At 34.3% G+C, this 27,527-nt stretch overlaps 1 protein-coding gene across 1 annotated transcript in view; it reads right to left on the bottom strand.

Annotated features, from left to right (window-relative positions):
• Nucleotides 1-27,527, bottom strand: part of SPATA1 (spermatogenesis associated 1) — a 44,182-nt gene that overhangs the window by 6,982 nt on the left and 9,673 nt on the right. Inside the window, 9 exon segments of the mRNA XM_024767888.1 lie at nucleotides 708-795; nucleotides 7,877-7,972; nucleotides 9,876-10,054; nucleotides 13,383-13,509; nucleotides 19,196-19,256; nucleotides 20,007-20,121; nucleotides 22,080-22,214; nucleotides 22,217-22,310; nucleotides 22,402-22,455. Of these exon segments, the coding sequence (XP_024623656.1) occupies nucleotides 709-795; nucleotides 7,877-7,972; nucleotides 9,876-10,054; nucleotides 13,383-13,509; nucleotides 19,196-19,256; nucleotides 20,007-20,121; nucleotides 22,080-22,214; nucleotides 22,217-22,310; nucleotides 22,402-22,455 (948 nt within the window). The 3' untranslated portion in view covers nucleotide 708.

The raw sequence follows: 27,527 nt of genomic DNA on the forward strand, positions 1-27,527 counted from the left end.
TCAACTGTTTTATTCTTTCTAAAAGAGACATTTTGTGCAAAGAAATGTACAGAGGTCTCAGTTTCCTTTCTCAAGGCAATTAAGAAGAATATTGTGTAGAACTTATATTAGTTCCTATAAATACTTAGCTTAGAAATCTGCATCCTTAAACTCTGGATTTACATAAATCCTGCCTTCCCTGTACATTTTTCCCTCTCCAAATTGGAATAAATGACAATTCAGTCATCTGTTAGGAGAATATTTCATTTCCTACTTGCACAATTATTTACAGCAAAGTAAAACCAACCATTTTCCATAGTACTTGCTGAATTACTGCTGTCTTTGTATTTTTAAAATAAATTTTAAAAATTTAAATTCTTAGTACTTAATCTCTACATAGCTGTAGATGCAAGTTAGATTCATATTTATTAAAATATATGATTTTTCATATTACAATCATTCTAGGTATTACATTTAAAGACTATTAAAAAATGAAAATAATGAAATATAGTACTGTAAAATAATATGTTACACATCTGAAACCTTCAAAAATAGTCAAATAGACACCATTTTGCTTTTTTACGTCTAATATTTCCTGAAACACTGTATAATAAACACATGGAAAAGGAAAAGATGTAAAACTTATAATTTATATGAAAACAAGGAGAACAATGGTTAAACAAATCTGTTCAAGTTTTTTAACAAATAAAAATTTTAAGTTAACATACCTTATTGAGACTGAAAAGATGTAATAAATTTCTTCTGTGCCAGTTCAGCTTTCAATGTGCGTAAATCTGAAACTGTTTGTTTTCTCATCTATAAAAGAACAATTGACTTTCAAAAATGAACTTTCATCTTACCTTTCTAAAATTATATAATCATCATATAAATACGGGTTTTTATAATGGCTTTCATGTCTTCTCTCATTTGCCTTCAATGCCTTCACTTGCACTGGATTACTATGGTAAATGTGTAGTTCATAAGTCCCTTTGAATACGCATGCTAGATATGCTACCAAATAATTTCATTTATTAGTATATAGGCATGATAAAATTAAACGGTTCTAAAAAACTAGAGTGAGAAAGAATTTTATCTTTTGCTTATTTCAAAATCTGTTCTCATTGTGCAAAGAAAGTAGTAAAAATAAAAACAAAAAACCTCTGCATCCTAAAAAAATTTCCAAAAAACCTTAATTCTCATCCCTTAGAAACTGAATAAGTACTTAAGAAATATAAGTGTGGCAAGTGCTCTTCTAAGTGTACTATGATACTTTCAAATTTTTAATTGAAGCAGATACTGTTATTTCTCCCCATTTTGCAGTTGAGGAAACTGAGATGCCTAGAAGTTAAGTAACTTGCTCAAGGCATAAAACTAGTAAGTGGCACAGCCAGGATTCAAACTTAAACCATTTGGTACCAGAGCTCTTGCTATTCCAAGTATTGTCTGTGGACCAGCAGCATAAGCATCACCTGGGAGTTTGTTAGTACTGAAGACTTTCAGGCCTCCCCTTAGACCTACTGAGTCAGATCCTGCTAATTTTAACAGGATCCCCAGGTGACATTACATTGAACTTTGAGAAGCACTGATTGTGCTATATTATCTTGAACATGGTTGTAACAGTCAAGCTAGGTTTTCTGCCCCTTAGTTCTGTATCTTATGGGTAGTTTGGGGTAAATCATTCAGAAATCAATAAAAAATTCTTATAATGTTTACTATGTGACAATTAGGCACTATGGTTAAATGTAGGATTTTTTTCCCCCAGTGCATAAGCTGAAAACTTGGACCTCTTTTTTTCCATTTGTGTTTCCTGTTTTTTCACTAATAATTCTAATTTGGGTTCAAAACATTTATATGTAATATTTATAAAATTAAAATATACAAAAATGGTAAGAACTAATTTGTATGCTTTCCAGAAGAGAAGAGCATTGGAGGTATTTTTATTACTCCCTTCTACCCATCCAACTATCCTTAAGGGGACAAGTTTCCACATTTGATTTCTCTCCTTTTTTTTGAATGCACAGGAGTTTTCATTCACTGAATGAACTTTTTTTTTGAGTGCAGACTGTATAAGAATGTTAAATAACTCCTCTTTTTGGTTTAAAATTGTCCTTTGCCTTTTTCCTGTTCTGTAGTTTAAGCTTCTCAGCGCTGAGCCAGGATTTAGCCTTGAGTATGAGGCTAGTGAAAATATCTAGAAGTGCGCTGTCCAGTAGAGTATCAACTTGCCACATGTAACTATTTAAATTGAAATTAACTAAAATTAAATCTAAAATTAAATTCCTCAGGCACACAACAATCTACATCCTTATGTGGCTAGTGGCTACCTTATCAGACAGTGCAGGTATGAAACATTTCCACCATCACAGAGAGTTGTATTGGACAGTGCTAATTCTACATAGGGGTCATTATTCTGGGTCATAAAGCTACTTCTGATAAAGAGGTGAATCGAGAGCACTCATATAACATTATATATATATATATATATATATATGGTTTGTCAGACTTATTTATGAACAACTCTAATGTAGGAATATTACTTCTTTCAAAATATTTTACGGAGACTCTATACTGATTCACAAGGTTCTTTTACTTTATTTCTTAGTGAAATTTTATTCAATTTTACTTTGGCCTTGTTAGGAAGCTTTTCACAGAATTTCATTATTATTGTATTTTTTTTATTCATGCTTTCTATTTTTAAATTTTTATTTATTTTGAATTTTATTAAAAAAATTTTTTATAGAGCAGGTTCTTATTAGTTATCCATTTTATACATATTAGTGTATATATGACAATCTCAATCTCCCAATTCATCCCACCAACCCTCACCACCACTTCCCCCTTGATGTCCATATGTTTGTTCTCTACATCTGTGTCTCAATTTCTGCCCTGCAAACCAGTTCATCTGTACCATTTTTCTAGGTTGCACATATATGCGTTCATATACGATATCTGTTTTTCTCTTTCTGACTTACTTCACTCTGTAAGACAGTCTCTAGATCCACCAACGTCTCTACAAATGACCCAATTTTATTCCTTTTCATGGCTGAGTAATATTCAATTGTATACATGTACCACATCTTCTTTATCCATTCGTCTGTCGATGGGCATTTAGGTTGCTTCCATGTCCTGGCTATTGTAAATAGGGCTGCAATGAACATTGGGGTGCATGTGTCTTTTTGAATTATGGTTTTCTCTGGGTATATGTCCAGTAGTGGGATTGCTGGGTCATATGGTAATTCTATTTTTAGTTTTTTAAGGAACCTCCATACTGTTCTCCATAGTGGCTGTATCAATTTACATTCCCACCAACAGTGCAAGAGGGTTCCCTTTTCTCCACACCCTCTGCAGCATTTGCTGTTTGTAGATTTTCTGATGATACTCATTCTAACTGGTGTGAGGTGATACCTCATTGTAGTTTTGATTTGCATTTCTCTAATAATTAGTGATGTTGAGCTGCTTTTCACGTGCTTCTTGGCCATCTGTATGTCTTCTTTGGAGAAATGTCTATTTAGGTCTTCTGCCGTTTTTTGGATTGGGTTCTTTGTTTTTTCGATATTGAGCTGCTTGTAAATTTTGGAGATTAATCCTTTGTCAGTTGCTTCATTTCCAAATATTTTCTCCCATTCTGAGGGTTGTCTTTTCGTCTTGTTTATGGTTTCCTTTGCTGAGCAAAAGCTTTGAAGTTTCATTAGGTCCCATTTGTTTATTTTTGTTTTTATTTCCATTTCCCTAGGAGGTGGGTCAAACAGGATCTTGCTGTGATTTATGTCATAGAGTGTTCTACTTATCTTTTCCTCTAAGAGTTTTATAGTGTCTGGCCTTACATCAAGATCTTTAATCCATTTTGAGTTTATTTTTGTATATGCTGTTGGGGAGTGTTCTAATTTCATTCTTTTACATGTAGCTGTCCAGTTTTCCCAGCACCACTTATTGAAGAGGCTGTCTTTTCTCTATTGTATATTCTTGCCTCCTTTGTCAAAAATAAGGTGACCACAGGTGCGTAGGTTTCCCTCTGGGCTTTCTATCCTATTCCATTGATCTATATTTCTGTTTTTGTGCCAGTACCATATTGTCTTGATTACTGTAGCTTCGTAGTGTAGTCTGAAGTCAGGGAGTCTGATTCCTCCAGCTCTGTTTTTTATCCCTCAAAAATGCTTTGGCTATTTGGGGTCTTTTGTGTCTCCATACAAATTTTATGATTTTTTTTGTTCTAGTTCTGTAAAAAATGCCATTGGTGATTTGATAGGGATTGCACTGAATCTGTAGATTGCTTTGGGTAGTATAGTCATTTTCACAATATTGATTCTTCCAATCCAAGAACATGGTATATCTCTCCATCTGTTTGTATCAGTTTTAATTTCTTTCATTACTGTCTTATAGTTTTCTGCATAAAGGTCTTTTGTCTCCCTGGGTAGGTTTATTCCTAGGTATTTTATTCTTTTCGTTGCAATAGTAAATGGGAGTGTTTCCTTAATTTCTCTTTCAGATTTTTCGTCATTAGTGTAGAGGAATGCAAGAAATTTCTGTGCATTAATTTTGTATGCTGCAGATTTACCAAATTCATTGATTAGCTCTAGTAGTTTTCTGGTGGCATCTTTAGGATTCTCTATGTATAGTATCATGTCATCTGCAAACAGTGATAGTTTTACTTCTTCTCTTCCAGTCTGTATTCCTTTTTCTTCTCTGATTGCCGTGGTAGGACTTCCAAAACTATGTTGAATAATAGTGGCCAGACTGGACATCCTTGTCTTGTTCCTGATCTTAGAGGAAATGCACTCAGTTTTTCACCATTGAGGATGATGTTTGCTGTGTGTTTGTCATATATGGCCTTTATTATGTTGAGGAAGGTTCCCTCTGTGCCCACTTTCTGGAGTGTTTTTTTTATCAAAAATGGGTGCTGAATTTTGTCAAAAGCTTTTTCTGCATCTATTGAGAGGATCATATGTTTTTCCTTCTTCACTTTGTTTATATGGTGTATCACATTGATTAATTTGCGTATACTGAAGAATCCTTGCGTCCCTAGGATAAATCCTACTTGATCATGGTGTATGATCCTTTTAATGTGCTGTTGGATTCTGTATGCTAGTATTTTGTTGAGGATTTTTGCATCTATATTCATCAGTGATATTGGTCTCTAATTTTCTTTTTTTGTAGTAACTTTGTCTGGTGTTGGTATCAGGGTGAAGGTGACCTCATAGAATGAGTTTGGGAGTGTTCCTTCCTCTGCAACTTTTTGGAAGAGTTTGAGAAGCATGGGTGTTGCCTATTCTCCAAATGTTTGATAGAATTCACCTGTGAAGCCATCTGGTCCTGGACTTTCGTTTGTTGGAAGATTTTTAATCACAGTTTCAAGTTCATTACTTGTGATTGGTCTGTTCATATTTTCTATTTCTTCCTGGCTCAGTCTTGAAAGGTTATACCTTTCTAGGAATTTGTCCATTTCTTCCAGGTTGTCCATTTTATTGGCAAAGAGTTGCTTGTAGTAGTCTCTTAGGATGCTTTGTATTTCTGCGGTGTCTGTTGTAACTTCTCCTTTTTCATTTCTAGTTTTATTGAATTGAGTCCTCTCCCTCTTTTCCTTGATGAGTCTGGCTAATGGTTTATCAATTGTCTTTGTCCTCTCAAACAACCAGCTTTTAGTTTTATTGGTCTTTTCCATTGTTTTCTTTGTTTCTATTTCATTTATTTCTGCTCTGATCTTTATGATTTCTTTCCTTGTACTAACTTTGGGTTTTGTTTGTTCTTTTTTCTCTAAGTTCCCTTAGGTGTAAGGTTAGATTGATTATTTGAGATTTTTCTTGTTTCCTGAGGTAGACTTGTATAGCTATAAACTTCCCTCTTAGAACTGCTTTTGCTTCATCCCATAGGTTTTGGATCATCGTGTGTTCATTATCATTTGTCTCCAGATATTTTTTGATTTCCTCTTTGTTTTCTTCAGTGATGTCTTGGTTATTTAATAATGTATTGTTTAGCCTCCATGTGTTTGTGTTTTTTACAATTTTTTCCCTGTAATTGATTTCTAATCTCATAGCGTTGTGGTCATAAAAAAATGCTTGATATCATTTCAATTTTCTCAAATTTACTGAGGCTTGATTTATGACTCAATATATGATCTATCCTGGAGAATGTTCCGTGTGCACTTGAGGAGAAAGTATAATCTGCTATTTTTGGTTGGAATGTCCTATAAATATCAATTAAATCTATCAGGTCTATTGTGTCATTTAAAGCTTGTGTTTCCTTATTAATTTTCTGTTTGGATGATCTGTCTGTTGGTGTAAGTCAGGTGTTAAAATTCCCCACTATTATTGTGTTACTGTCGATTTCCTCTTTTATAGGTGTTAGCAGTTGCCTTATGTATTGATGTGCTTCTATGTTGGGTGCATACATATTAGCTGTCTCTCTTCTCCTTCCGGGACCCCTGTAATGCGAATGTTAATACATTTAATGTTGTCCCAGAGGTCTCTTAGGCTGTCTTCATTTCTTTTCATTCTTTTTTCTTTATTCTGTTTTATGACAGTGAATTCCACCATTCTATCTTCCAGGTCACTTATCCGTTCTTCTGCCTCAGTTATTCTGCTATTGATTCCTTCTAGTGTATTTTTTATTTCAGTTATTGTATTGTTCATCTCTGTTTGTTTGTTCTTTAATTCTTCTAGGTCTTTGTTAAACATTTCTTGCATCCTCTTGATCTTTGCCTCCATTCTTTTTCTGAGGTCCTGGATCATCTTCACTATCATTATTCTGAATTCTTTTTCTGGAAGGTTGCCTATCTCCACTTCATTTAGTTGTTTTTCTGGGGTTTTATCTTGTTCCTTCATCTGGTACATAGCTCTCTGCCTTTTCATCTTGTCTATCTTTCTGCGAATGTGGTTTTTGTTCCACAGGCTGCAGGACTGTAGTTCTTCTTGCTTCTGCTGTCTGCCCTCTGGTGGATACGTTTATCTAAGAGGCTTGTGCAAGTTTCCTGATGGGAGGGACTGGTGCTGGGTAGAGCTGGCTGTTGCTCTGGTGGGCAGAGCTCAGTAAAACTTTAATCTACTTGTCTGTTGATGGGTGGGGCTGGGTTCCTTCCCTGTTGGTTGTATGGCCTGAGGAGACCCAACACTGGAGCTTACCCAGGCTGTGTGGCAGGGTTAATGGTGGTCTCTGGAAGGGCTCACGCCAAGGAGTACTTCCCAGAACTTCTGCTTCCAGTGTCCTTGTCCTCATGGTGAGACACAGCCACCCCTCACCTCTAGGAGACCCTCCAACACTAGCAGATAGGTCTGGTTCAGTCTCCTATGGGGTCACCGCTCCTTCCCCTGGGTCCCGACGTGCACACCTCTTTGTGTGTGCCCTCCAAGAGTGCAGTTTCTGTTTCCCGCAGTCCTGTTGAAATCCTGAAATGAAATCCCTCTAGCCTTCAAAGTCTGTTTCTCTAGGAATTCCTCCTCCTGTTGCCGGTACCCCAGGTTGGGAAGCCTGACCTGGGGCTCAGAACCTTCACTCCAGTGGGTGGACTTCTGTGGTATAAGTGTTCTCCAGTTTGTGAGTCATGCACCCAGCAGTTATGGGATTTGATCTTATTGTGATTGCGCCCCTCCTACCTTCTCATCGTGGCTTCTCCTTTGTCTCAGGATGTGGGGTATCTTTTTTGGTGAGTTACAGTGTCTTCCTGTCAATGACTGTTCAGCAGTTAGTTGTGATTCTCATGCTCTTGCAAAGGGGAGTGAGAGTACGTCCTTCTACTCCACCATCTTGAACCAATCTTCCATTCATGTTCTTGTTTTTGTTAAGGTAACAATTTTAAGACAGTCAGTCCTTACTACCCTTATGCTACTGACAGCCAAAGTTAAAACACCAAAATATTTTATTTCAAGATAAATGTTATAATCTAATTAGGGGAAATGCAAAATACCTTAATTTCTGTTATTCGTTTCATTTTGTCAGTATCCAATTTTCTAAGTTGGTCAATAGCATGCTGTACTTCAGTGATCTGAATGATAAAGTAATTCTGTATGAGACATATAAAGACATCTTTGTTTAGTATAACATCTATTCATTTTTAATTTTAATTGCCTGCCAATACAAACTGCAAAGTGTTATCAAATATCAAAAAAGGAAATCATGAAAATAACCCATTCCATAAAATAAACTTTTTGCTTTGGAGTAAATTACTATTGAACTGTTGATTTCTTATGTTTTAGGGACCACTTTCCTGTCTGTTTTACTAGCATTTTCATGTATTATAAAAATAAATATGTATTTGTAAAAGTTACCATTAAATTAGCACCATGAAAACCAACAACTATTACTATAAGAGGAATACATTAGATTAAGATACTTAGCAAGGCTTTAGAAATTGGCATAATGGTTTATCAGTGGAATCATATTAGAATTACTTAAAAATATTTAATAATGAAATACTGTATTTTATAAGAAAATCTGTTTAATGTGAGAAAACCTAATCTAGAAGACTTTTGGTTACTTTTCTTCAGAGAAGTTTATGAGCTGTAATAGTCAACAAAGAAATTATTTAAGCTGCTTTTGTGAAAAAAAACATTATCATATATTGAACTTGAGAAAACAGTAAGATAAAAAGTTTCAATAATGCTTAAAAAAAGTATCAGCTAATAAGAAGAAACTTTTACTTGAACTTATTTGGATTTTATATTAAATAGATCTAAAATAGTAAACTTTTACTCATAGAAACAGAAGAGGTTGGTGGCTCTGGCAGAAGCAGGAGGTGGGGATTAGGGGAAATGGGTGACGGTGGTCAAATGTATAAACTTGTAGATACAAGATAAGTAAGTTCTAGGGATGTAATATACAGCATGGCAATTATAGTTAACAATGCTGTACTGTATATCTGAAAGTTGCTAAAAGAGTAGATCTTAAAAGTTCTGATCACACACAAAAATAACTATGTGAGGTGATGGATGTTAACTAAACTTACTGTGGTGTCCAGTTTACAACATAAACATATGTCTTAACATTATGTTTCTACTTTAAACTAATTACAATGTTATATGTCAATTATATCTCAATAAAACTGGGAAAAAAGTAAACTTAATATTTCATCATCTCTAAAGTTAAATCTATACTCAGTCATAATTAACATATTATAAAATCTTTTTTGGATAAGTGGTATCAACAAACAAAAATTAAACTGATAAATGGCCTCTGGAATTTGTTGTTTAATTATATGGTAGAATTACTCAACTAAAAAATAAACTTCATGTCTCTCATCTGTCAAGATTGAAGACTATCTCAAGAAAATGAATTGATCAAAATTTAATATAATTTATAATTTATTTAGAATATCACTACCTATAGATTCTGTGGTTATCAAACTGTGCTTCCCACCCCCAACTGAAAGAAAAGAAATGTATTACTCACTATTACTCCCTTGCCATACTTCATTAGGTATTTCACTCTTACCCATAGAATCTTGACCCTTTCCCCTGGTACAGAGGTAGATCCTAGCATTCGCTGGTAACTATGATCAATCCAGGGTAGGCTTGGTTGATCCCCAATCAGGCCAAAGGGAAAGTTTTATATAGTCCATGTGTCTAGAAGAGGTTGTCTCTTGTTTTGGAGGCATATATCCCTACTTGCCATTGGTAACTCTGTTGCTACCCTGAGGAAAAGCAGTCTTAGAATGAAGCCAACACCAAAAATAATAGGGAGGAAATATCAGAAGTACCTAGGCCCTTAAAGACATCATTAAGTGGCTGATTTTATCTCCTCAGCACGCATTACACGAGATCATGAATTTACTTATTGTTTAAGCCAGGTTAAGCCAAGGTTTTGTTACCTGTAGCCCAAAACATCCTAGATATGATCATACTAACAATTACAAAGCATGTATTTTAAATAGAACTTCTCTAACAGAATGTGAACATATTTAGTAGTACCTTAGAGTCTGTGATGGTTGCCAGATTCTTTGGTCTCATCTTGATCACCCTGGCTTCAAGCTGAATGAGCAATTTTTTATAGTAAAGTTCCAAATCTTCTCGAAGTTTTGTTAAAATCTCCTCCAATGATGCTGTAACTTTCTTTGTTTCAAAGTACTTTTTCTGCCAAACATCACAGGCTATTTAAAAAAAAAAAAGCAAAGGCTATAGTTTGTTTAAATTTTTTAACCTGCAAAGGACCCTAGAGTTAATTTAAACCATTCCTCTCTCCTCTCCTTCCTCTCTTATATTCTGAGGAAATTAGAGTTAAGAGTAAAATGTTTATTGGATAATAAAAGGACTTGCTTATAAATATAGTAAAATACTGATAAATCCAGGAACCAAAATCAAGTTCTTCTTTAAGCTTGTAATTTGTTTAGAAAATCTTTCTTCAAAATACTACCTATAGCAAGAAGTGTATACTTTTTTATTTTTATTTTTTTGCGGTATGCGGGACTCTCACTGTTGTGGCCTCTCCCATTGCGGAACACAGGCTCCGGACGCGCAGGCTCAGTGGCCATGGCTCACGGGCCCAGCCGCTCTGCGGCATGTGGGATCTTCCCGGACCGGGGCACAAACCCGTGTCCCCTGCATCGGCAGGTGGACTCTCAACCACTGCACCACCAGGGAAGCCCAAGAAGTGTATACTTTTTATTTCAATTACTTTTATCTATAATCTGATTTGAATTCACTATTTATATAATTAAAGCTATGAACGAAAAGGCAAAATATATTTTTTCAGATTTTCCTTATTTTTCAGCCCCAAAATGACTTGTTTTGTGTAATCAGCTGATTCTGATTCATCATTTATCAACATTATTCCAGGTATATCCCCAAACTTCTGTAGGGCAGAATTTCTTAAACCTGAGACTTCTGGTTTAGAAAATTAGAAATTAAACTCTGCCAGTTTAGGGAATCACTTTGACACCAATGAGATTCTAAATATAAACTTAATTGGAACACAAACTGCATGCTAGTATACCAGAATATGCTTATGTTTCTTTTTTTCAGATTATTGAAGAAACGAAAACACCAAATTTTAAAATTCTATATTATAAATTGATTTAATTAAAAATATAAAACTATGGGGCTTCCCTGGTGGTGCAGTGGTTGAGAGTCCGCCTGCCGATGCAGGGGACACAGGTTCGTGCCCCGCTCCGGGAAGATACCACATGCCATTGAGTGGCTGGGCCCGTGAGCCATGGCCGCTGAGCCTGTGCATCCGGAGCCTGTGCTCCGCAACGGGAGAGGCCACAACAGTGAGAGGCCCTTGTATCGCAAATATAAATAAATAAATAAATAAATAAATAAATAAATATAAAACTATATGGAACTTTTAACTCAAGATTTTAATTATTTTCCTCAGCCCTATATCCAATCCCTCTCCAAGTTTTACTGCTACCACTGTCAAAATACTTCGAGCATCTGGCACATTATCCCTTCTTCAATGCTACATCCCTAGGCAATCCACTATCATCTTTTGAAAGCTGTATTATTTTTCTAACGGTCTCTCTGCTTCCATACTTGCCCCTCTACAGGCTATTCCATACCGCAGTCATCCTGATATTTTTAAGATATTTTAAAAATCACATAAATCCTTAGTTTAAAAATCCTCTTATGTCTTCCCATATTACTTGTATTGATAATAAAATCCAAACTCCTTGAATTGGTCTATCTGTTCCTTGCTGATCTTTTGATTTTCTCCCTCTACATTCCTCCTTATTTATCACACTCCAGCCATACTGGTCTTAGTTCAGGTCCTTAATTCTGCAAGCTTATTTCTATCTCTGTACCTTGATTTTTAGTGTTCCTCCTGTTTGGACTCTTTTTACCCTGTCTCTTCACATGCTTACCATTTTATTAATCAAATCTTAGTGATATCTGCTCAAAGAAGCCTTCCTTGAAAGCCCTAGCTAAACCATCTCTCCTGCCCCACCATTCTTTACTGCACTCTTTTAATTGACTTTTCAGCTCTAATCAGTAGCTGACATTGTCTTACTTACTTACTGTCGGTCTCCTCCCATTAGAGGCAAGCTCCTTAATGGCAGGACTATGTTTGTCTTGTTTACTGCTGTATCCTCAGCATTTAAAACAATGCTGAGAACTGAGGTATATAGTAGGCTCAATAAATATTTGATGGCTGATACATACCTTTTATCTTGAAACATTCCTGTTGAAATAGAAAGTGACCAATGATTCTCATTTTATAAATAGAAGGAGTGCAGCACAAAGAGGAGAAATAACTTGCCTAAGTATAAGATTATTCTAGTATTAGAATCACTGTCCTGTGATTTCTAATCCATTGCTCAATACTGTCTGATAAAATTGCTCTTTTAACAGCACCACAAGGCCAAATCACTGCCACCACTTCTGGGACACACTTTAATATTATGAGGTAGAACATTAAGAAATACCTCCTGACATTGTCTATAACCTCTAGTCAGATCTAGTATTGAAGCAATAATTTTGCTGTAAATTGAGAATCCTAAAGGCAGTTAATTCCATATATACCTTTTACCCTTTTTATCCTCAAATACAACACAAAATGCAGGCCTCTCAAATTATTTAACATCTCTCAAACCATTATCCTATACTTTCTCCACCCTGGCTCATTTTTCCATTTCTACCAGTTCTAACAACATTGTTTCTAATTCTATTGCAAGGAAACTGTCTATTTTTCCTACCTCATTTCTCTCATTTATTCACTCATCCAGTCAGTTTAGCAAAGCAGACGCACACACATACCAACAAAATTGAGCACCTAGGGGACACTAAGGGACTCAAAGAAGGCTTCGAGAGTGGTATCTTAGCTGAGATTGAATGACTGGTAGGAAATAACCAGGAACTGGGAAGAAGTGGGTAGAAGGAGAAGATAGGAAAAGATTTAGGTGGCAGAGGGGAAAGAATGTCTGAAGGCCTACAGCCAAGAGAGGCACAGTTCAGATTCTAGTACATCTACCACTTTTCCTGCAAGCCTTTCTTGACCTCTTCCATCTAATTTAGGTGCTCTTCCTCTGTACTCCTATGCATAGAATTTGTAATTCCTTTATCATAGCAGTCAACAGTATGTACCACTACTGCTTAACTTGATCATCATTTCCCCACTGGACCATAAGCATTTTGAAGGCAGGGACAAGATTATGTTGGCCTATTAGTATCACCTCAGCCCCTGGAACAGTGACTAAGTTCAGTAGGCCCTTAATAAATACTTATTTAATACATGAATGTTGAAATGAATAAACAAATGTCCATTTTAAAAAATAATTGAATTTTAATAAAAGGCATGTAGCATTTATTGTATAGAGTTGAACAATGATTTCATCTTTCCTATAGTGAATTTATATTAGTGTACCACTTAAACTACAACAGTAAAATAGTAAATATTTCATTTTATCATTTATTCCAAAGGCATAAATTCTGTAAAACTTGAGTTTCATTTATAGTGATAAAAGATATGTAATAAACTACCATGATATCGCTTTAATTTGCCTTGTTCCAATAGCCTTTCAACTTTTTTTATTAGTTCTTCTTTAATTATTTCCAGATATCTTCTTTCTTCCTTTACTTGTTTCACTTTTTTCGATAATATTCTCTCCTAGAAGATTATAACCCATACTCATCAATGTCCAAAAGCTAAAAGACGGCTCATATCCTAAAATATAGAGTATAAAACTAAAAAATGCTTACAACAGCAAGTATGAATTTTACCCCAAACTCTGGTTTTCTGGCTGCAGTACAGCATGTGCCACGATGGAAAACACTGAGGAGTCATTTCAGTATCTATAGGGGATTTATATATATATAAACAATACAGTATGTCTCTTCTGCATTTATATACATGTATGGAAACTAGGCAAAGCTCATGTAGTTATACATCTTGTTTTAATTCTTTAAGTAAATTTATCTTGGGACCGAAGTTATTGTACTTAAATCTTACATGGAAAAATGTATATTTTAGAGTACATATTTAAAAAGCAGAAATAATATTAGTGACACACATATGCAGTAATCAACATAACAGTCATAGACTTTAAAATACTTTAACTTCTTGTAGTAAAACATATATAATTGACCATTTTAACCATATTTAAATGTACAGTTCAATGGCGCTGCATGCATTCATAATGTTCCGCAACAACCACCACCCCTTTATCGCCAAAACTTTATCTTCCCAAACTGAAACTGTGTATGCATTAAACAATCAACTCCTCATTAACATTATTTAACTTTACCTCACAGAATCATCTGTACTTACATCTGTACTTATGGTATCATCATACTTACTCTCAATCTGATATATATATATGATATATCAGTTATTCCTGGAGAAAGAGCAGGTTGACAAGGAACTGAAGGAAAATCAATAAGGTCTGGTAAGCTGATGCACTCTTTTTTACCTAGCTGTAAGCAAACATGATAATCAGTAAGATCTGGTAGGGCTACACATTGTTTTTCACCTATTTGTAAACATCTGGTAATGCACAACAGTAATGCATTTTTTTACTTGTATGGTGATGAACTCCCAAATCTGTCTTTATAACTATAGACACTCTCTTGTGCTCTAGCTTCTCCATTCCACTGGACATTATACCACATGAGCTTCAAACTTAAAATTCAAAAAGAAGAAAAAAAAGAATTCATATTCCTTTCTAAACATGATTTCCTTCCAAGATTTCTGATTTCAGTTACTTGTTACGACAACTTTTAAATGTTTCTAAGATGGCTATTGATTTTTTTTCATTTTGAGCCAATTCTGATCATGTATATTTGCTTAGAAAATTGGAGATCCTAGCACATTTTCAAATTTTAGCATACATTTTATTCTCATAAATTTTATCACCTCTGTATTTGTGTTATATTGCCTTCATCTCACCTAATTTTTGTGTTTCTACTCTTGTTTTGATAAACTACCTCAAGCCTTACCAATGTTAATGTTTCTGCCACTACCACTTTATAGACCTTGAGTTGTTTTCAATTCTGCCAGGCTTTTAACTTCTGTAACTTATTAGCTTCTACTTTTATCTTCATTAATCCCTTACCCCTACTTTGTTTGTTTTATTATTCTTTTTCTATTTTATTGCATTGACCTTAACTTACAAGGTCAGGTTCCCACAGGATAATGGCAGCCACTAAAATCTCTCCACGCATGCTCTCAACTACTATAAAAAGAAAGCAAATACAATCACCCATAATTTATATCTGTAGAATAACTAGGACACAGAATCCTCTAATTTACATATACTTTAATTTACATGTAAGTGGGGAAATAAACACCCTAGACCAGTAGAGTGTGCTTAGGAGCTCACACCTGAGCAGAGTCTGATGGGAACTATGCATTAAAGAGCACAATACACAGATAACACAGTAAACATCAACCACAATTTAGTCTTAAAGGAGAAGGTCCTGCATGTGGTGGAAGAATAGTGAGTAAGGGTACCAAATGGTAAATCAAAGCTCTTTCTATGAGGAATCTAAAAGAAAGGGGCTTTTAAAATGTAGGTGGCCAGAGGTGGTAATTATGGGAAAACACAGCTACTGGGTGAGAGGAAAATTCTTTGGAAGCAAGAGATGTTCGTCAGGGCTAGGTGGTAAGAGAAAAGAAGGTGGTCAAGTTAAGAGTTCTGCTGAATTAAACTAGCAGGAAAGAATACAAAGAAAAAAGACCACTTCCCTTAAGGCCCCATTTATTTAAAAATACATAAATAAATAAATGCATTTCACTAAAACAACAGGAGACAGCTTTCCTAATCTATTGATACAAGCTAAAATAAACCTCCAGAACACATGTTTCTCTATAAGAACACCTGTTACTGATTCAGAAAAATCCAACACAAATAAACATAGACAAAATCTACAACATAATATAGCATCCACACAAAGTTACTTTTTGAAAACCCTCAAAACTGAGAACTAAAACAAAACAAAACCAGCAGCCAGGAAGCAGAGAAAAAATTAATAATATTCCCAACATAGATTAAATTAAATTAAATCAGATCATTTTAGGTATTAATGAACACCACAAATCACATATTTAGAAACTCAGAATAAAAATGGAAAAATAACAGGAAGATGTAAAATGGAAATTGACCAAACTGAAGAAAGAAATTAAAGAAAAAACAAAACTGTCTCAGAAATGAATAACAGGTATCCAAAAAGGAACAGATATGACCAAAAATACAGTAAGCATAATAGAGAACAAAAATAAAAGGAATAAAGAAAATTAAACATAAAGAAAATAGTAAACTAGATCATAGAGAAAGTAGTAGAGATAAAAGGTAAAGAAGAACTAGGATAGGACCAATTGAGGTCTCTGAAAAAAAAAACAAAAAAAAACCATGGAATGGATCTGCTATTTATATTGTTTTCTAGAGTTATAATTTCTTGAAATAAAAGAAGTCCTGATTTTCATACTGAAAGGGCCCACTGGGTACCCATAAAAACCAGACCTAGAACTCTCAACTGAAATATAGCCTGATAAAACTACTACACATTAAAGGGATCCTCTGGCCTTCCAGACAAAAATAACCAAGCCAATTTACAAAGAAAAGAAAATCAGTTTGGCATCATACTTCTTAACAGTAACATATAAAACATCAGTAGAGCAACATTTTAATAAACTCAAGGAAAAATTATGTAAGCCAAGGATGTTACAGCCAGTCAAGCTATCCTTCAAGTACCAAGGCTCTAAAGCAGGGATGAGCAAACTTCTTCTGTAAAAGGCCTCAGAGTAAATAATTTAGGTTTTGTGGGCCACATATGGTATTTGTCATAATTCTTATTTTTTTCAACTTTTTAAAAATATAAAAAACATTTTTAGGTCCCATGCTTCACAAAACAAGCTGTGGGCCTTGTCTGCCTATTCCTGCTCTAGACAAAATTTTAAATACATAAGAAGTAAGGGAATAGCGTACCTGGGAGCTTTTTTTTTAGTAAGTAGAGCTTTACCCAATGAAGAAATGATTGAAAAATCTTGTGTAAAAGAACTGGCAGTAAGTGTTGAACATATTTAATTATAGATCTAAGACTAAAACAAAGGTGAGGAGGATAAGACAAGAAGCACAGCCCATAAATGTTCTGCTCTTTTACAAAGTAGAAATAACACAACTAAAAGTACATGAGAGGAGAAAGGAGGGGGAAAGATGACTTTTTAATTGCCTTGAATTTAAAGATAGGAGTCAGAGGATAATTTTAGAGGTAACAAATCAAAATCAGCAGCATAAATTTTAAAAAAAGGAAAAAGGAGGGTTAGGAATACTAGTACAAATTTGTATCAGTATAAAGGTAAACACTAGAATGAGATTCAGATTTCCTATATACCAGGAGTAGGGGGGAGTGCAAATAAACCACATAGTAACACATAGTAACTATAACATAAAGTAAAATGAGAAATCTGAGGTCAAATATATCAGTCCTGTCAAAAACATAAATGGACATAACTCATCTACTAAATGAAAATGACTTTCAGACTGGCTTACAAAGGGAAACCCAACTCTAGCATGTCTGTTAAAGACATACCTAAAACAAAGCAATTCAGAAAAGTTGGGGAAAAAAGTAGGGGAGGAATATAGGGGTATACCAAATAAATGTAAACAAAAAGAAAGGAGAGGTTAGTATCTTGATATGCAGTAAGGGAGAATTCAGGTCAAAAAAGCATTTAATGAGTCAAAGAAGGGCACTTCATAATGCAAAAGTGATAATATTACTATTTGCATGAGAACAACTTTGTGCCAAATAATACATAGAAATCTAAATAAATCAAAAACCACAGGAGATGTAAGGATAAACAGTAAAATACTAATAACAGGAGATTCTAATATATCTATTCTCAGTCCAAGACATAGAAAGAAAAATGTAGAAAAAAAATGGTATATGGAACACTTAAACAACATATTAAACAATGTAGATTATAGACAAGGCACAGAGTAGGGGAAGATATTTGCAATGCACATAAGCATCAAAGGACTACCCTCCAAAGTATATTAAAAACTCCTACTAATCAGAAATATATGGCAGACAACACAATAGAAATACTTGAAAAGGTAGTTCTCCAAAAAAGTTATCAAAATGGAGTCTATAAAATATAAAAATACGATCAACTGTATGGGTAATCTGGGAAATGAAAATTCAAACCACAGTGAAATAGCATTAAGCACCCACCAGCCGGAAAAATTTTAAAGTGTGAAGACAGCATATTTTATTAATATCTAGCAACAATAAAACAATTATTTGCTGAATATGGCATGCCTCTGCTCCAAAACGCAAAGGCTCTGAGCTGTGATTCTCCTCTCAGGACTTGTCTCAGACTCCATTCAGCATTCCAACCAACATATCATATATAACCAACAACCAACATATGTATTCTAACATATCAAGCATCACTGGACCAGATGGATATTAGCACACAACTGGCAGCATTGCTTGCTGTGCCTCTTGGATCACCTTGTGAGCCTTCTCTTGCTCTGGGCCCACTCAAAGTTGGCAGTCTTTTAGATTACTTGATTAAAAAACAAAAAAAAAAGATTGGAGCCATGCATCCAAATGCAGTAAATCTCCAAATTCCAAACAGGTCCATCAAGTGACTCATTCTTCATGGTAGCTGGGGCAAGATAAAAAACCTGGTTTTTACTATAAAGGGCATACATCAACATGTCCCAGATCATGAAACTCCCAGCAATTTCACTGAATTGGCAGGCTCCTGAATTTTAAGGTTTATCTCCCCTTCTCTAACATTTAAGGTTAGAAAATTTAAGGCATTTTAATCTGCAGTTCCATTTCAATTTCAGTATAAATATTATGGTGCAATACCACATCTAAAAAAATGCAGCACTATTTACAATAGCCAGGTCATGGAAGCAACCTAAATGCCCATCAACAGAGGAATGGATAAAGAAGATGTGGTACATGTATACAATGGAATATTACTCAGCCATAAAAAGGAACGAAAATTGGGTCATTTGTAGAGATGTGGATGGAGCTAGAGACTGTCATACAGAGTGAAGTAAGTCAGAAAGAGAAAAATAAATATCGTATATTAATGCATATATGTGGAACCTAGAAAAATGGTACAGATGACCTGGTTTGTAAGGCAGAAATAGAGACACAGATGTAGAGAACAAATGTATGGACACAAAGGGGGGAAAGCAGCGGGGGGTGGTGGTGGTGGTGGGATGAATTGGGAGATTGGGATTGACATATATACACTAATATGTATAAAATAGCTAACTAATAAGAACCTGCTGTATAAAATAAAATAAAATTTTTTTTTAATTTAAAAATCATACCTGATTGTCCTCTCTTCTAATGATATTAGTTCTATCATCTTCATTTTTCCAAAGAAACTGACTTAAAGGGGAATGACAGATTTGTAAGTCATATTAAAAAATGATTCCATGAATATTAACTTTTCATGTTTTTTATTTAATATTCTATAAACACAAATATAACATTAAAAAATTTTAAAGTCTGCTTGAAACCATTATATTATCTTTCAAACTCATTAATTATCAACATAAACTACATTTAGCATGAGTTATAAAATAATATTTCATTATATTATAGCTAAATTCAAATCATAGTCCAATGTCTATAGCAAGGTAAAATAACTGGAAATTTTGTAAACATACTTTGCTTATAGTTCTTTTGTGAATAATTGTTTATAAAATTCCTTATTTTAACTTCAGAAGACTATATGCAAAACTGTTGTCTAAGTACTATAATTTTGAATGAAATGATACCAATGTGAAACTCAAACATGATTAGTTTACTCAAAACCAGGAATATAAAAGAGGCAGAAAAATTAATTCTAAGAAAGGCAAATGAAGACAGAAATTTTTCTGTCATTAGATTGCCCCTGATGACAAAAGGATTACAACAGAATAAATTTAAGCAATAAATTATCCCTCATTATGTTGGAAGGGAATATTAGTATCTAACAGTAAACATCAGAATCAAGGTAATTTTAATTAAAAATGTCACTAACTTCATTCATATCTTTGTTCTAATTAGAAGTCTTTATAACAGTACCCTGGATATCTCACTCTTTTTCTTATAGTCTAGATTATGACATGTAGAATCAACATCCATATTAATTACCTTTTTTTGCCGCTAAAATAATCATTATCTGAATCTTCCTGTGATCCTGGCAATTCAGAATTTCCAATTTGATTATTTCCAGTCTGAATTTCATTTGGAGTGGCTTTTCCCCCAGCTGATGATGATGCCCATCCATAGCAAAGAAAGTTCATAATATTAAGAAAATACTAAAATAAAATTTTGGTTTTTTATGTACATACTATATACTCTTGTCCCATGTTTCAGAATCTCTATGAATTTTACTCTCCCAAACTGAATTTCATGAAACTTTAGTTTATGCAAAAGGAGAATTCTTTGGTAAATTCAGTTTGGGAAAAATTGGATTAAGCAATCCTAACAGAACACAAATCCCCCCCACCACAGACACCCCATGGCAGGATTTCTCTGTTTTTACGTACAGTATGAATCTGCAACAGGGGGTAAGTTGGGTTTTATTCAAACTTTGTTGTCTTCATAAAGCTTTTGCCAAAAGCATCTTTTAAAAGAATATTCTGAGGATCCTTCTCTGGAAAGTGCTGGGTATACATACAGAGCATATAATGCCATTTGTTATTTCACATACATTTTCATTTATAAAATCTCCCTTCATTTTAACAGAATTTCTCCATATAAGAAAACCACACAATGTCTTTAAAACATTAGCACTAACGTTCCACATGATCTACATGAACAAGAGATCCGTGAACCTGGTAGTGTTAATACAGATTTTTTTCCCTTGGGGAAATCAATTTTTTTTAATTTAGAAAAAATTGGAGTCATATTAGTGTTTGAAAAGTCATTTTACAAGAGTTGCCACAGTATTTTGCAACCTGAAGCCCATATTGGTTTAGTTTTAGTCAGGTTGCTACCACTTATTTCATATCTGGCACTGGACTTAGTCATTTAAAGACAACAAATAGGGATTTTCTAAAAAGATATATTCAAGGCAAAGGAACAAAAAATAGATATATCAGCTGTTTAAAACTGATAGTAAAATACCACTCCCCCCACCTGCCCCCCAAAACAAACAACAATGGAAAACTCAGTAGATTCTGAGTGACATTTTGATAGGAATATATGACATGTATCTCTTATTCCTAGTAACAGTTTAGAGAATAATGCAATGCACCATTCAATACCTATGCAACTTAATAAGAAAGCAGGTCTATTTACTTTTGAAAAAATATAGTGTTTTGAGAGCTACAGTAGATGTACATATAAAATGTTATAGATTCACAGAAAAAGGAGTGTATTATTTGGGGGGAGAATTCATTTAATTCATAAATGTTTAGTATATTTGCTTTTCTATCACAATTTATTTGCTGTATGCAGTAAGGTAAAAAAATTCAACTGACTTTTTTTCAATCGATTCTTAGAGTGTAGTTCCAGCTTTATTTATATTTTTATAAGTTTAATTTTGATTTCTTTAATTACCTACCACTTTTTAAGAACTGAATTATCAGTAAATTGGTGGGTGTAACCATAAAAAAAATTTTAAAGTCTTTGAAATACAAATGTCTCCCAACAGTAAAGTTGTTTTGCTTTGGTTTGATACTGTTTTCCTGGCTAAGATATTTCTGAACTATAATAATAATATCAAGATTTTATGAAACAATAACTTCTTTTCTCCTTTAGCCTTAACTTTATCTGAAACTATTATAAAAGGTGGTAGACTTTACGTAAGTGCTGTAAGTATTTTGACTTTATTTGATTTTTAAATTTTATTTATTTATTTTTTGCAGGCTCTAGAGCACAGGGTCAGTAGTTGTGGCACATGGGCTTAGTTGCTCCGCGGCATGTGGGATCTTCCCAGAACAGGGCTTGAACCCATGTCCTCTGCATTGGCAGGCAGATTCTTAACCACTGCACCACCAGGGAAGCCCTGATTTTATTTTTATTTTCGAACAGTACTTAAATTGTCATTTTTTCCTCCCAACTGGTGAAACTAGTTTTTAAAGTCCCCATATTGAATTGTAGCTTTCCTTTTATACTGCCTATATTCGTAAGGCTAGATTTGCCCAGAATTTGCCCAGACCTGACTGTTAAAATGTACTATAACAACCTCTTTGTCTTTCCCATTCCAGTTGAAATCACCTTCTTCCTGATTCTTGTTAAGAAGCTTTTTCAAAGTGTTTTCTAAACAACTGGGATCTGTTCCAGGTTCTTCCTTTGACAAAGTTACACTAAGTGGTCTGTGTATTATTCCGTCAGCCTCAGCAACACCATTATAGTCTGGTGCACATCTAAAGAAACTGCTGATGATGCTGAATAAATATTTCCTAAATGATCCATTATAGGAAGCAAATATAACTCTGATTGAAGAGCCTAAAACATACAGGAAATTTAAAAAAATTAGCTTACACTTTAAAAAATAAGTTAAAAAATTAGTATAAGTTTAAAATGTCACATTACATACATATGGAGGAGCAAATGATTTGAGTTTCAGTTCTGATTCTTGCTTTGCCTTCACCTGGAAATAAATGAGGAAATAAAGCTTCTGTAATTACTTTTTCAATTACTTTTACCCTCACTTTTTTGCAGATGGCATATTTCTGTGACATAAAAGTCAAATCAAAAAGCTAGTAACTAAGGCTATGTTCTAGAAAACGTAGAATATAATCCTATTTCTATTCACTGTACTAAACATAATAGAAATTCTATGTCATTTAATAATAATAATTATGGCTATCACTTGTGTGGACTTACTATGTGCCAGGCATTATTCTAAATGCTTTACATATAAAGCTCAGTTAATCCTCACAATTCATGTGATAGGCACACATATTGTCTGTAGTTCACAGACAAGAATGAGGCAAAGAGAGGTTAAGCATCTTGCCCAAGATTTTATAAATAGGAAGTTTTCAAGTTGGGATTCAAAACCAGGTAATCTGGTTCTAGAATCCAACTTTGTAAACTTTATTTCCTAAATATTCAGCCCATAGAGTTAATTTGTTATTCATTCATTCTTTCAACAAATATTGAGGTATACTATGTGTCAGGTAGTGTTCTACATGGTGGGGATACAACTGTAAACAATGCAAAGTCCCTGCTCTCACGTAGCTTATATTCTACTTGGGAGAGCAGATGTTAAATAAATGTGATTTAAGATAGTGATTTATGAAAATAAAACAGAGTGATGTAATAGGGAGGAATTCAGAGAAAGAGTATCTGAAAACTAGGTGGTCAGAGAAGGCCATTTTTGAAAGATAATAACTGAGCTGAGAACTGAATTATGAAAACAAGAAGCAAGCTATTTGAAAATCGGGGGAAGTGATTTCCAGGCAAGTACAAAGATGATAAAATAGAAATGAGTTTGCTGTATGTGAGGACCAAAGGAAGATTTTTGTGGCTAAAGTGTAGAACCAAGGAGAAAATAGTAGTAGATCAAATCTGAGAGGCAGCCTTTTCCTGAGACTCTCCTTATCTCTTGCCTAACCACTGCAAAAGTCTCCTGGTTACAATTCCTGTCTCTAGTTTCTTAAGGCTCTCATCATATCATCTTTTGCTCAAAAACTCCAAAGCTTCAGAAAAATAAAAATCCAAATTCATTAATCTGGCATTCAAGACCTTCAATAAACAACTTTTACAACTTGTTGTCTACTATTCCCTTTCACACAGTCAATGCTCTAGTAAAAACCGAACCACTCACTTTTCCCTAGAGTTGCCTCCTTTGCCACTTCTGTGCTCATTCTATTTTCTCTGCTCAGAAAGCTTCTCCCACCCAACATCTTTGCAAGATCAAATATTTTTCTGTCAAAATCTAAACTGATGATCACTTTTTCCTTAAAGTTCTCCATCTCCCCTCTTGTCCTGCTGGAAGCAGTCTCCTTTTCTTCTAAATACACAGAATATGCTATTTTAATTATTTATGTATTTTATCTTCACCACTACACTGAATATTCTTTAAGAGCAGGATCCATAGTCAATTCTTTTTTCTCATTTTGTATACAGAAAAACATCAATAAATATTTGTTGAAAATATTATAATAAAATATTGATATTAGAAGCATTTTAGAAGTTGGCTTAAATTGTCATTAGGTCCCTTCCAATCTAGAATTCTGTGATTGGTATTTTGCAGTTTTACTTATCATGAAAAAGAACAAAAAGCTATGAGGTTTGTTCCTTTCCTTCCCTGATTAAGGAAAACTAACTTAATGATCAGTAAATTAATATTCTGCTGTACTAAACAGAACTCTAATGACAAAAACTTTAAATCTACCTACTGAGCCCAAGAATTCCACATAGCAAATTCCTTTATAGTTTTACTTTGGGGGAAAATTTTTTTTCCCATTATCATTCATTATTTAATTTTTTCAATAAACATTTAAATGCCTCTAAGTGCTAAACACCTTGTTAGGCACTGGTTGTAAATACAGTAGTGAATAACATAAAGTCCCTGCTCACAGGGAGCTACAGTCTAATGGCAGTTATGTTAAACAAATAATCGCATAAGCAAATACATAATAATGATACGTTAACTAGCATAGAATAGGAATATACTGCATTTTAAACGGTTTAAATATGGAAAAATCTTGATTAAAGAAATAAACCTTATATAAATACGAGAAACCAGAAGTGAGCATATATGTGTATATATACACGTGTGTGTGTGTGTGTGTGTGTGTGTGTGTGTGTGTGTATTCTGTTTCTATTTTTAAATAGTTCAGTGAAAAAGCAATTGTAGATATACTGGTTTAATCGCTATTCACAGCTCTTCAACAGGTTTCTAATTTCAGATAATTTCTCTCTTAATTCTCTTTGGGTATAGCCATAGTAATACACAGGTTATACTCTGTTTTCTAGGTGGCAGTACTATGGCTAAGTGACATCTGTTCCTATAGTACTTTTTAACTGTTATATAGCACTACCTATTGATAGTATTCATTAAGTCAGGGACTGGATCCATCACATGAATAAGATATTTTTCACTTAGAATTTTTGAATTTCCAGAAAGCATTTTTCTCTGCAGAAAAAAAAAAGATTGCTTTTTCAGGCACATTGTAACATGACTACAAAATACTTGCCTTATAAATCCAGCTAAAGTTAATTTGTTAACAACTTCTATTGCAATGGTATTTAACTGATAGTTCCAAGATCCTTCAGGGACATAAAAAACATGAAGTTCCACCAAGTGAATAAATTGAGAATAAAATCAGTTAAAATATTTTTAAAGTGAAAAAAATCAACTGATGTCCTCTAGAATTTTAATTTTAATAAACATAATTGAAATAAACATGGAATACATGTATCCTCTGAACAAACACAAAAAAACAAAATGAAGAGCCAAAAATTTGTTAGGTTGGCTACTTGGCACTTGGAGCACATTTTCCCTTGGAAACAATGTCATAGCTGTGGTCCTAGAGTTCCTTAACATACTGACATACAATGCTTGTTTTGTGGCTTGCAGTAAGGATACCAGATTGCCAAGATCAGTTTTCTTATTACCAACCTTTCCACCTTCCCTGACCTCTACCTACACAGTTGCATTGGTGTTATCTTATGGAATCCTTATCCTTTACATATTGTCTCCCTAACACAGCTGTGATGAGTGCTAGTTCTCGGCACCTGCTAAAGTGTGAATACTAGGGCTTGGGGAATATTTTTGTTTCCCAAAATTCAAGGAAGAACCTATTCCTGACCAGTGATGGGGAAAGGAATGGCTGTTTTCACATAGGACATGTCTGTAAGCTTAGCTTGTCTGTGCTTATATGCACTATCTTTTTTCCTATTAGTGTTTTATGACCTCAATTAGAATTCATCTATTGAGAAGAATATTTAGATTACTACAACAGAACAATTACAGCAAATAAAGGCTTATTTTTTAGTCTAATGAAAGTTTGCTATTCATGTATATTAAAAGTCAAAGCATTGAAATGATTAGACTCTATGATATTAAGTGAGAAACATTTTTTAAATTTTAAGTAAATATGACCTTATATTAATATTAGTAATTTTTATAGGAAATGACAATGGCTCTTAACATCTTTTTATTTATTTATTTATTTTTTGCAGTATGCGGACCTCTCACTGTTGTGGCCTCTCCCGTTGTGGAGCAAAGGCTTTGGACACGCAGGCTCAGCGGCCATGGCTCACAGGCCCAGCCGCTCTGCGGCACGTGGGATCTTCCCGGACCGGGGCACGAACCCGTGTCCCCTGCATCGGCAGGCGGACTCTCAACCACTGAGCCACCAGGGAAGCCCGACAATAGCTCTTGAACTGAGTATTTTGCTCAAGTTGTTTTTATAGACCAAGAGAATTACTTGTATAATTCTGATGTCAGAATATTAACCAACAGTTTAAGATGTTTGAATAGATGGAATAGTGAAGTTTCCTATATGCTGTATTTTGAATATCAGGGCATTTAAAAGATTATTCTCTAACTATACCATCCTATTAACAGCTAAAGCTATACTATATATTAATACTATAATATTAAATATTAAAGCTTTACTATTAAATATTTGTAAAACCGTCAGAAATCTAAAGTAAATATGGCCTTGCCCATTATATAAATGTATTAATATTTTACAGGAAAAAAAATATTTCTTTAACTAAACATTTTACTCTGCTTTCATAGATGAAGTAATTATTTCTATATATTTTATAACAATTCAAGAATTATAATTCAAAGTGTATAGACTTTCACTCTATAATTGAAAGAGGAAGCAATACAAAGAAAATATAGTTGACAAAACATTTCCTGACCTTTGAAACATTTTGTGAAGTAAATTAATTTATTGGGAATTTGGATTTATTCATTCATTCAACAAATATGCCTACTATGTGCCAGCACAGAGTAGGTACTACAAATATGTAGTGAATAAAACAAAGATCCTTGCCTGCATGCAGCTGAGATTCTAATGAGGTATCAGGACAAGAAGAAGTGTGAGGGAAGTGAAGCACTCACCTCAGGTACAAAATTTAAAGGGGTACCAAAACCTCAGTAATCAAGATAAATAATATTTTAAAAAATCTATTCAGGGACTTCCCTGGTGGCGCAGCAGCTGGGAATCCGCCTGCTAACACTGGGGACACGGGTTCGAGCCCTGGCCCAGGAAGATCCCACATGCCATGGAGCAGATGGGCCCACGTGCCACGACTACTAAGTCTGCGCTCTGGAGCCCGCGAGCCACAACTACTGAGCTCGTGTGCCGCGACTGCTGAAGCCCGCATGCCTAGAGCCTGTGCTCCACAGTGGGAGGGACCAGCGCAATAAGAAGCCCGCACACCACAAAGGAGAGTAGCAGGGTAGCTCCCGCTCACCGCAACTGGGGAGGGCCCATGCGCAGCAACGAAGACCCAACACAGCCAAAAATAAAATAAATAAATAAATCTATTCAATGCAAAAAATTCATGTTGAATAAAATATCATAAATTTAAAGACAGAATGGTACTATTAGAGCCTGAGTAGAAAGGAAAAATATGAACTGCTATATACATGTTTTTTTAAAAAATACATTTCTTAATGGTTAACTTTTTCCAGAACAACATAGTTGAAAAAATATTGAAAATTTTGAAAGCCTGTATTAAAACTCACAGCAT

Source organism: Neophocaena asiaeorientalis, unplaced genomic scaffold, assembly GCF_003031525.2.
Source record: "Neophocaena asiaeorientalis asiaeorientalis breed wild unplaced genomic scaffold, Neophocaena_asiaeorientalis_V1.1 scaffold546, whole genome shotgun sequence".
Taxonomy (NCBI): domain Eukaryota; kingdom Metazoa; phylum Chordata; class Mammalia; order Artiodactyla; family Phocoenidae; genus Neophocaena; species Neophocaena asiaeorientalis.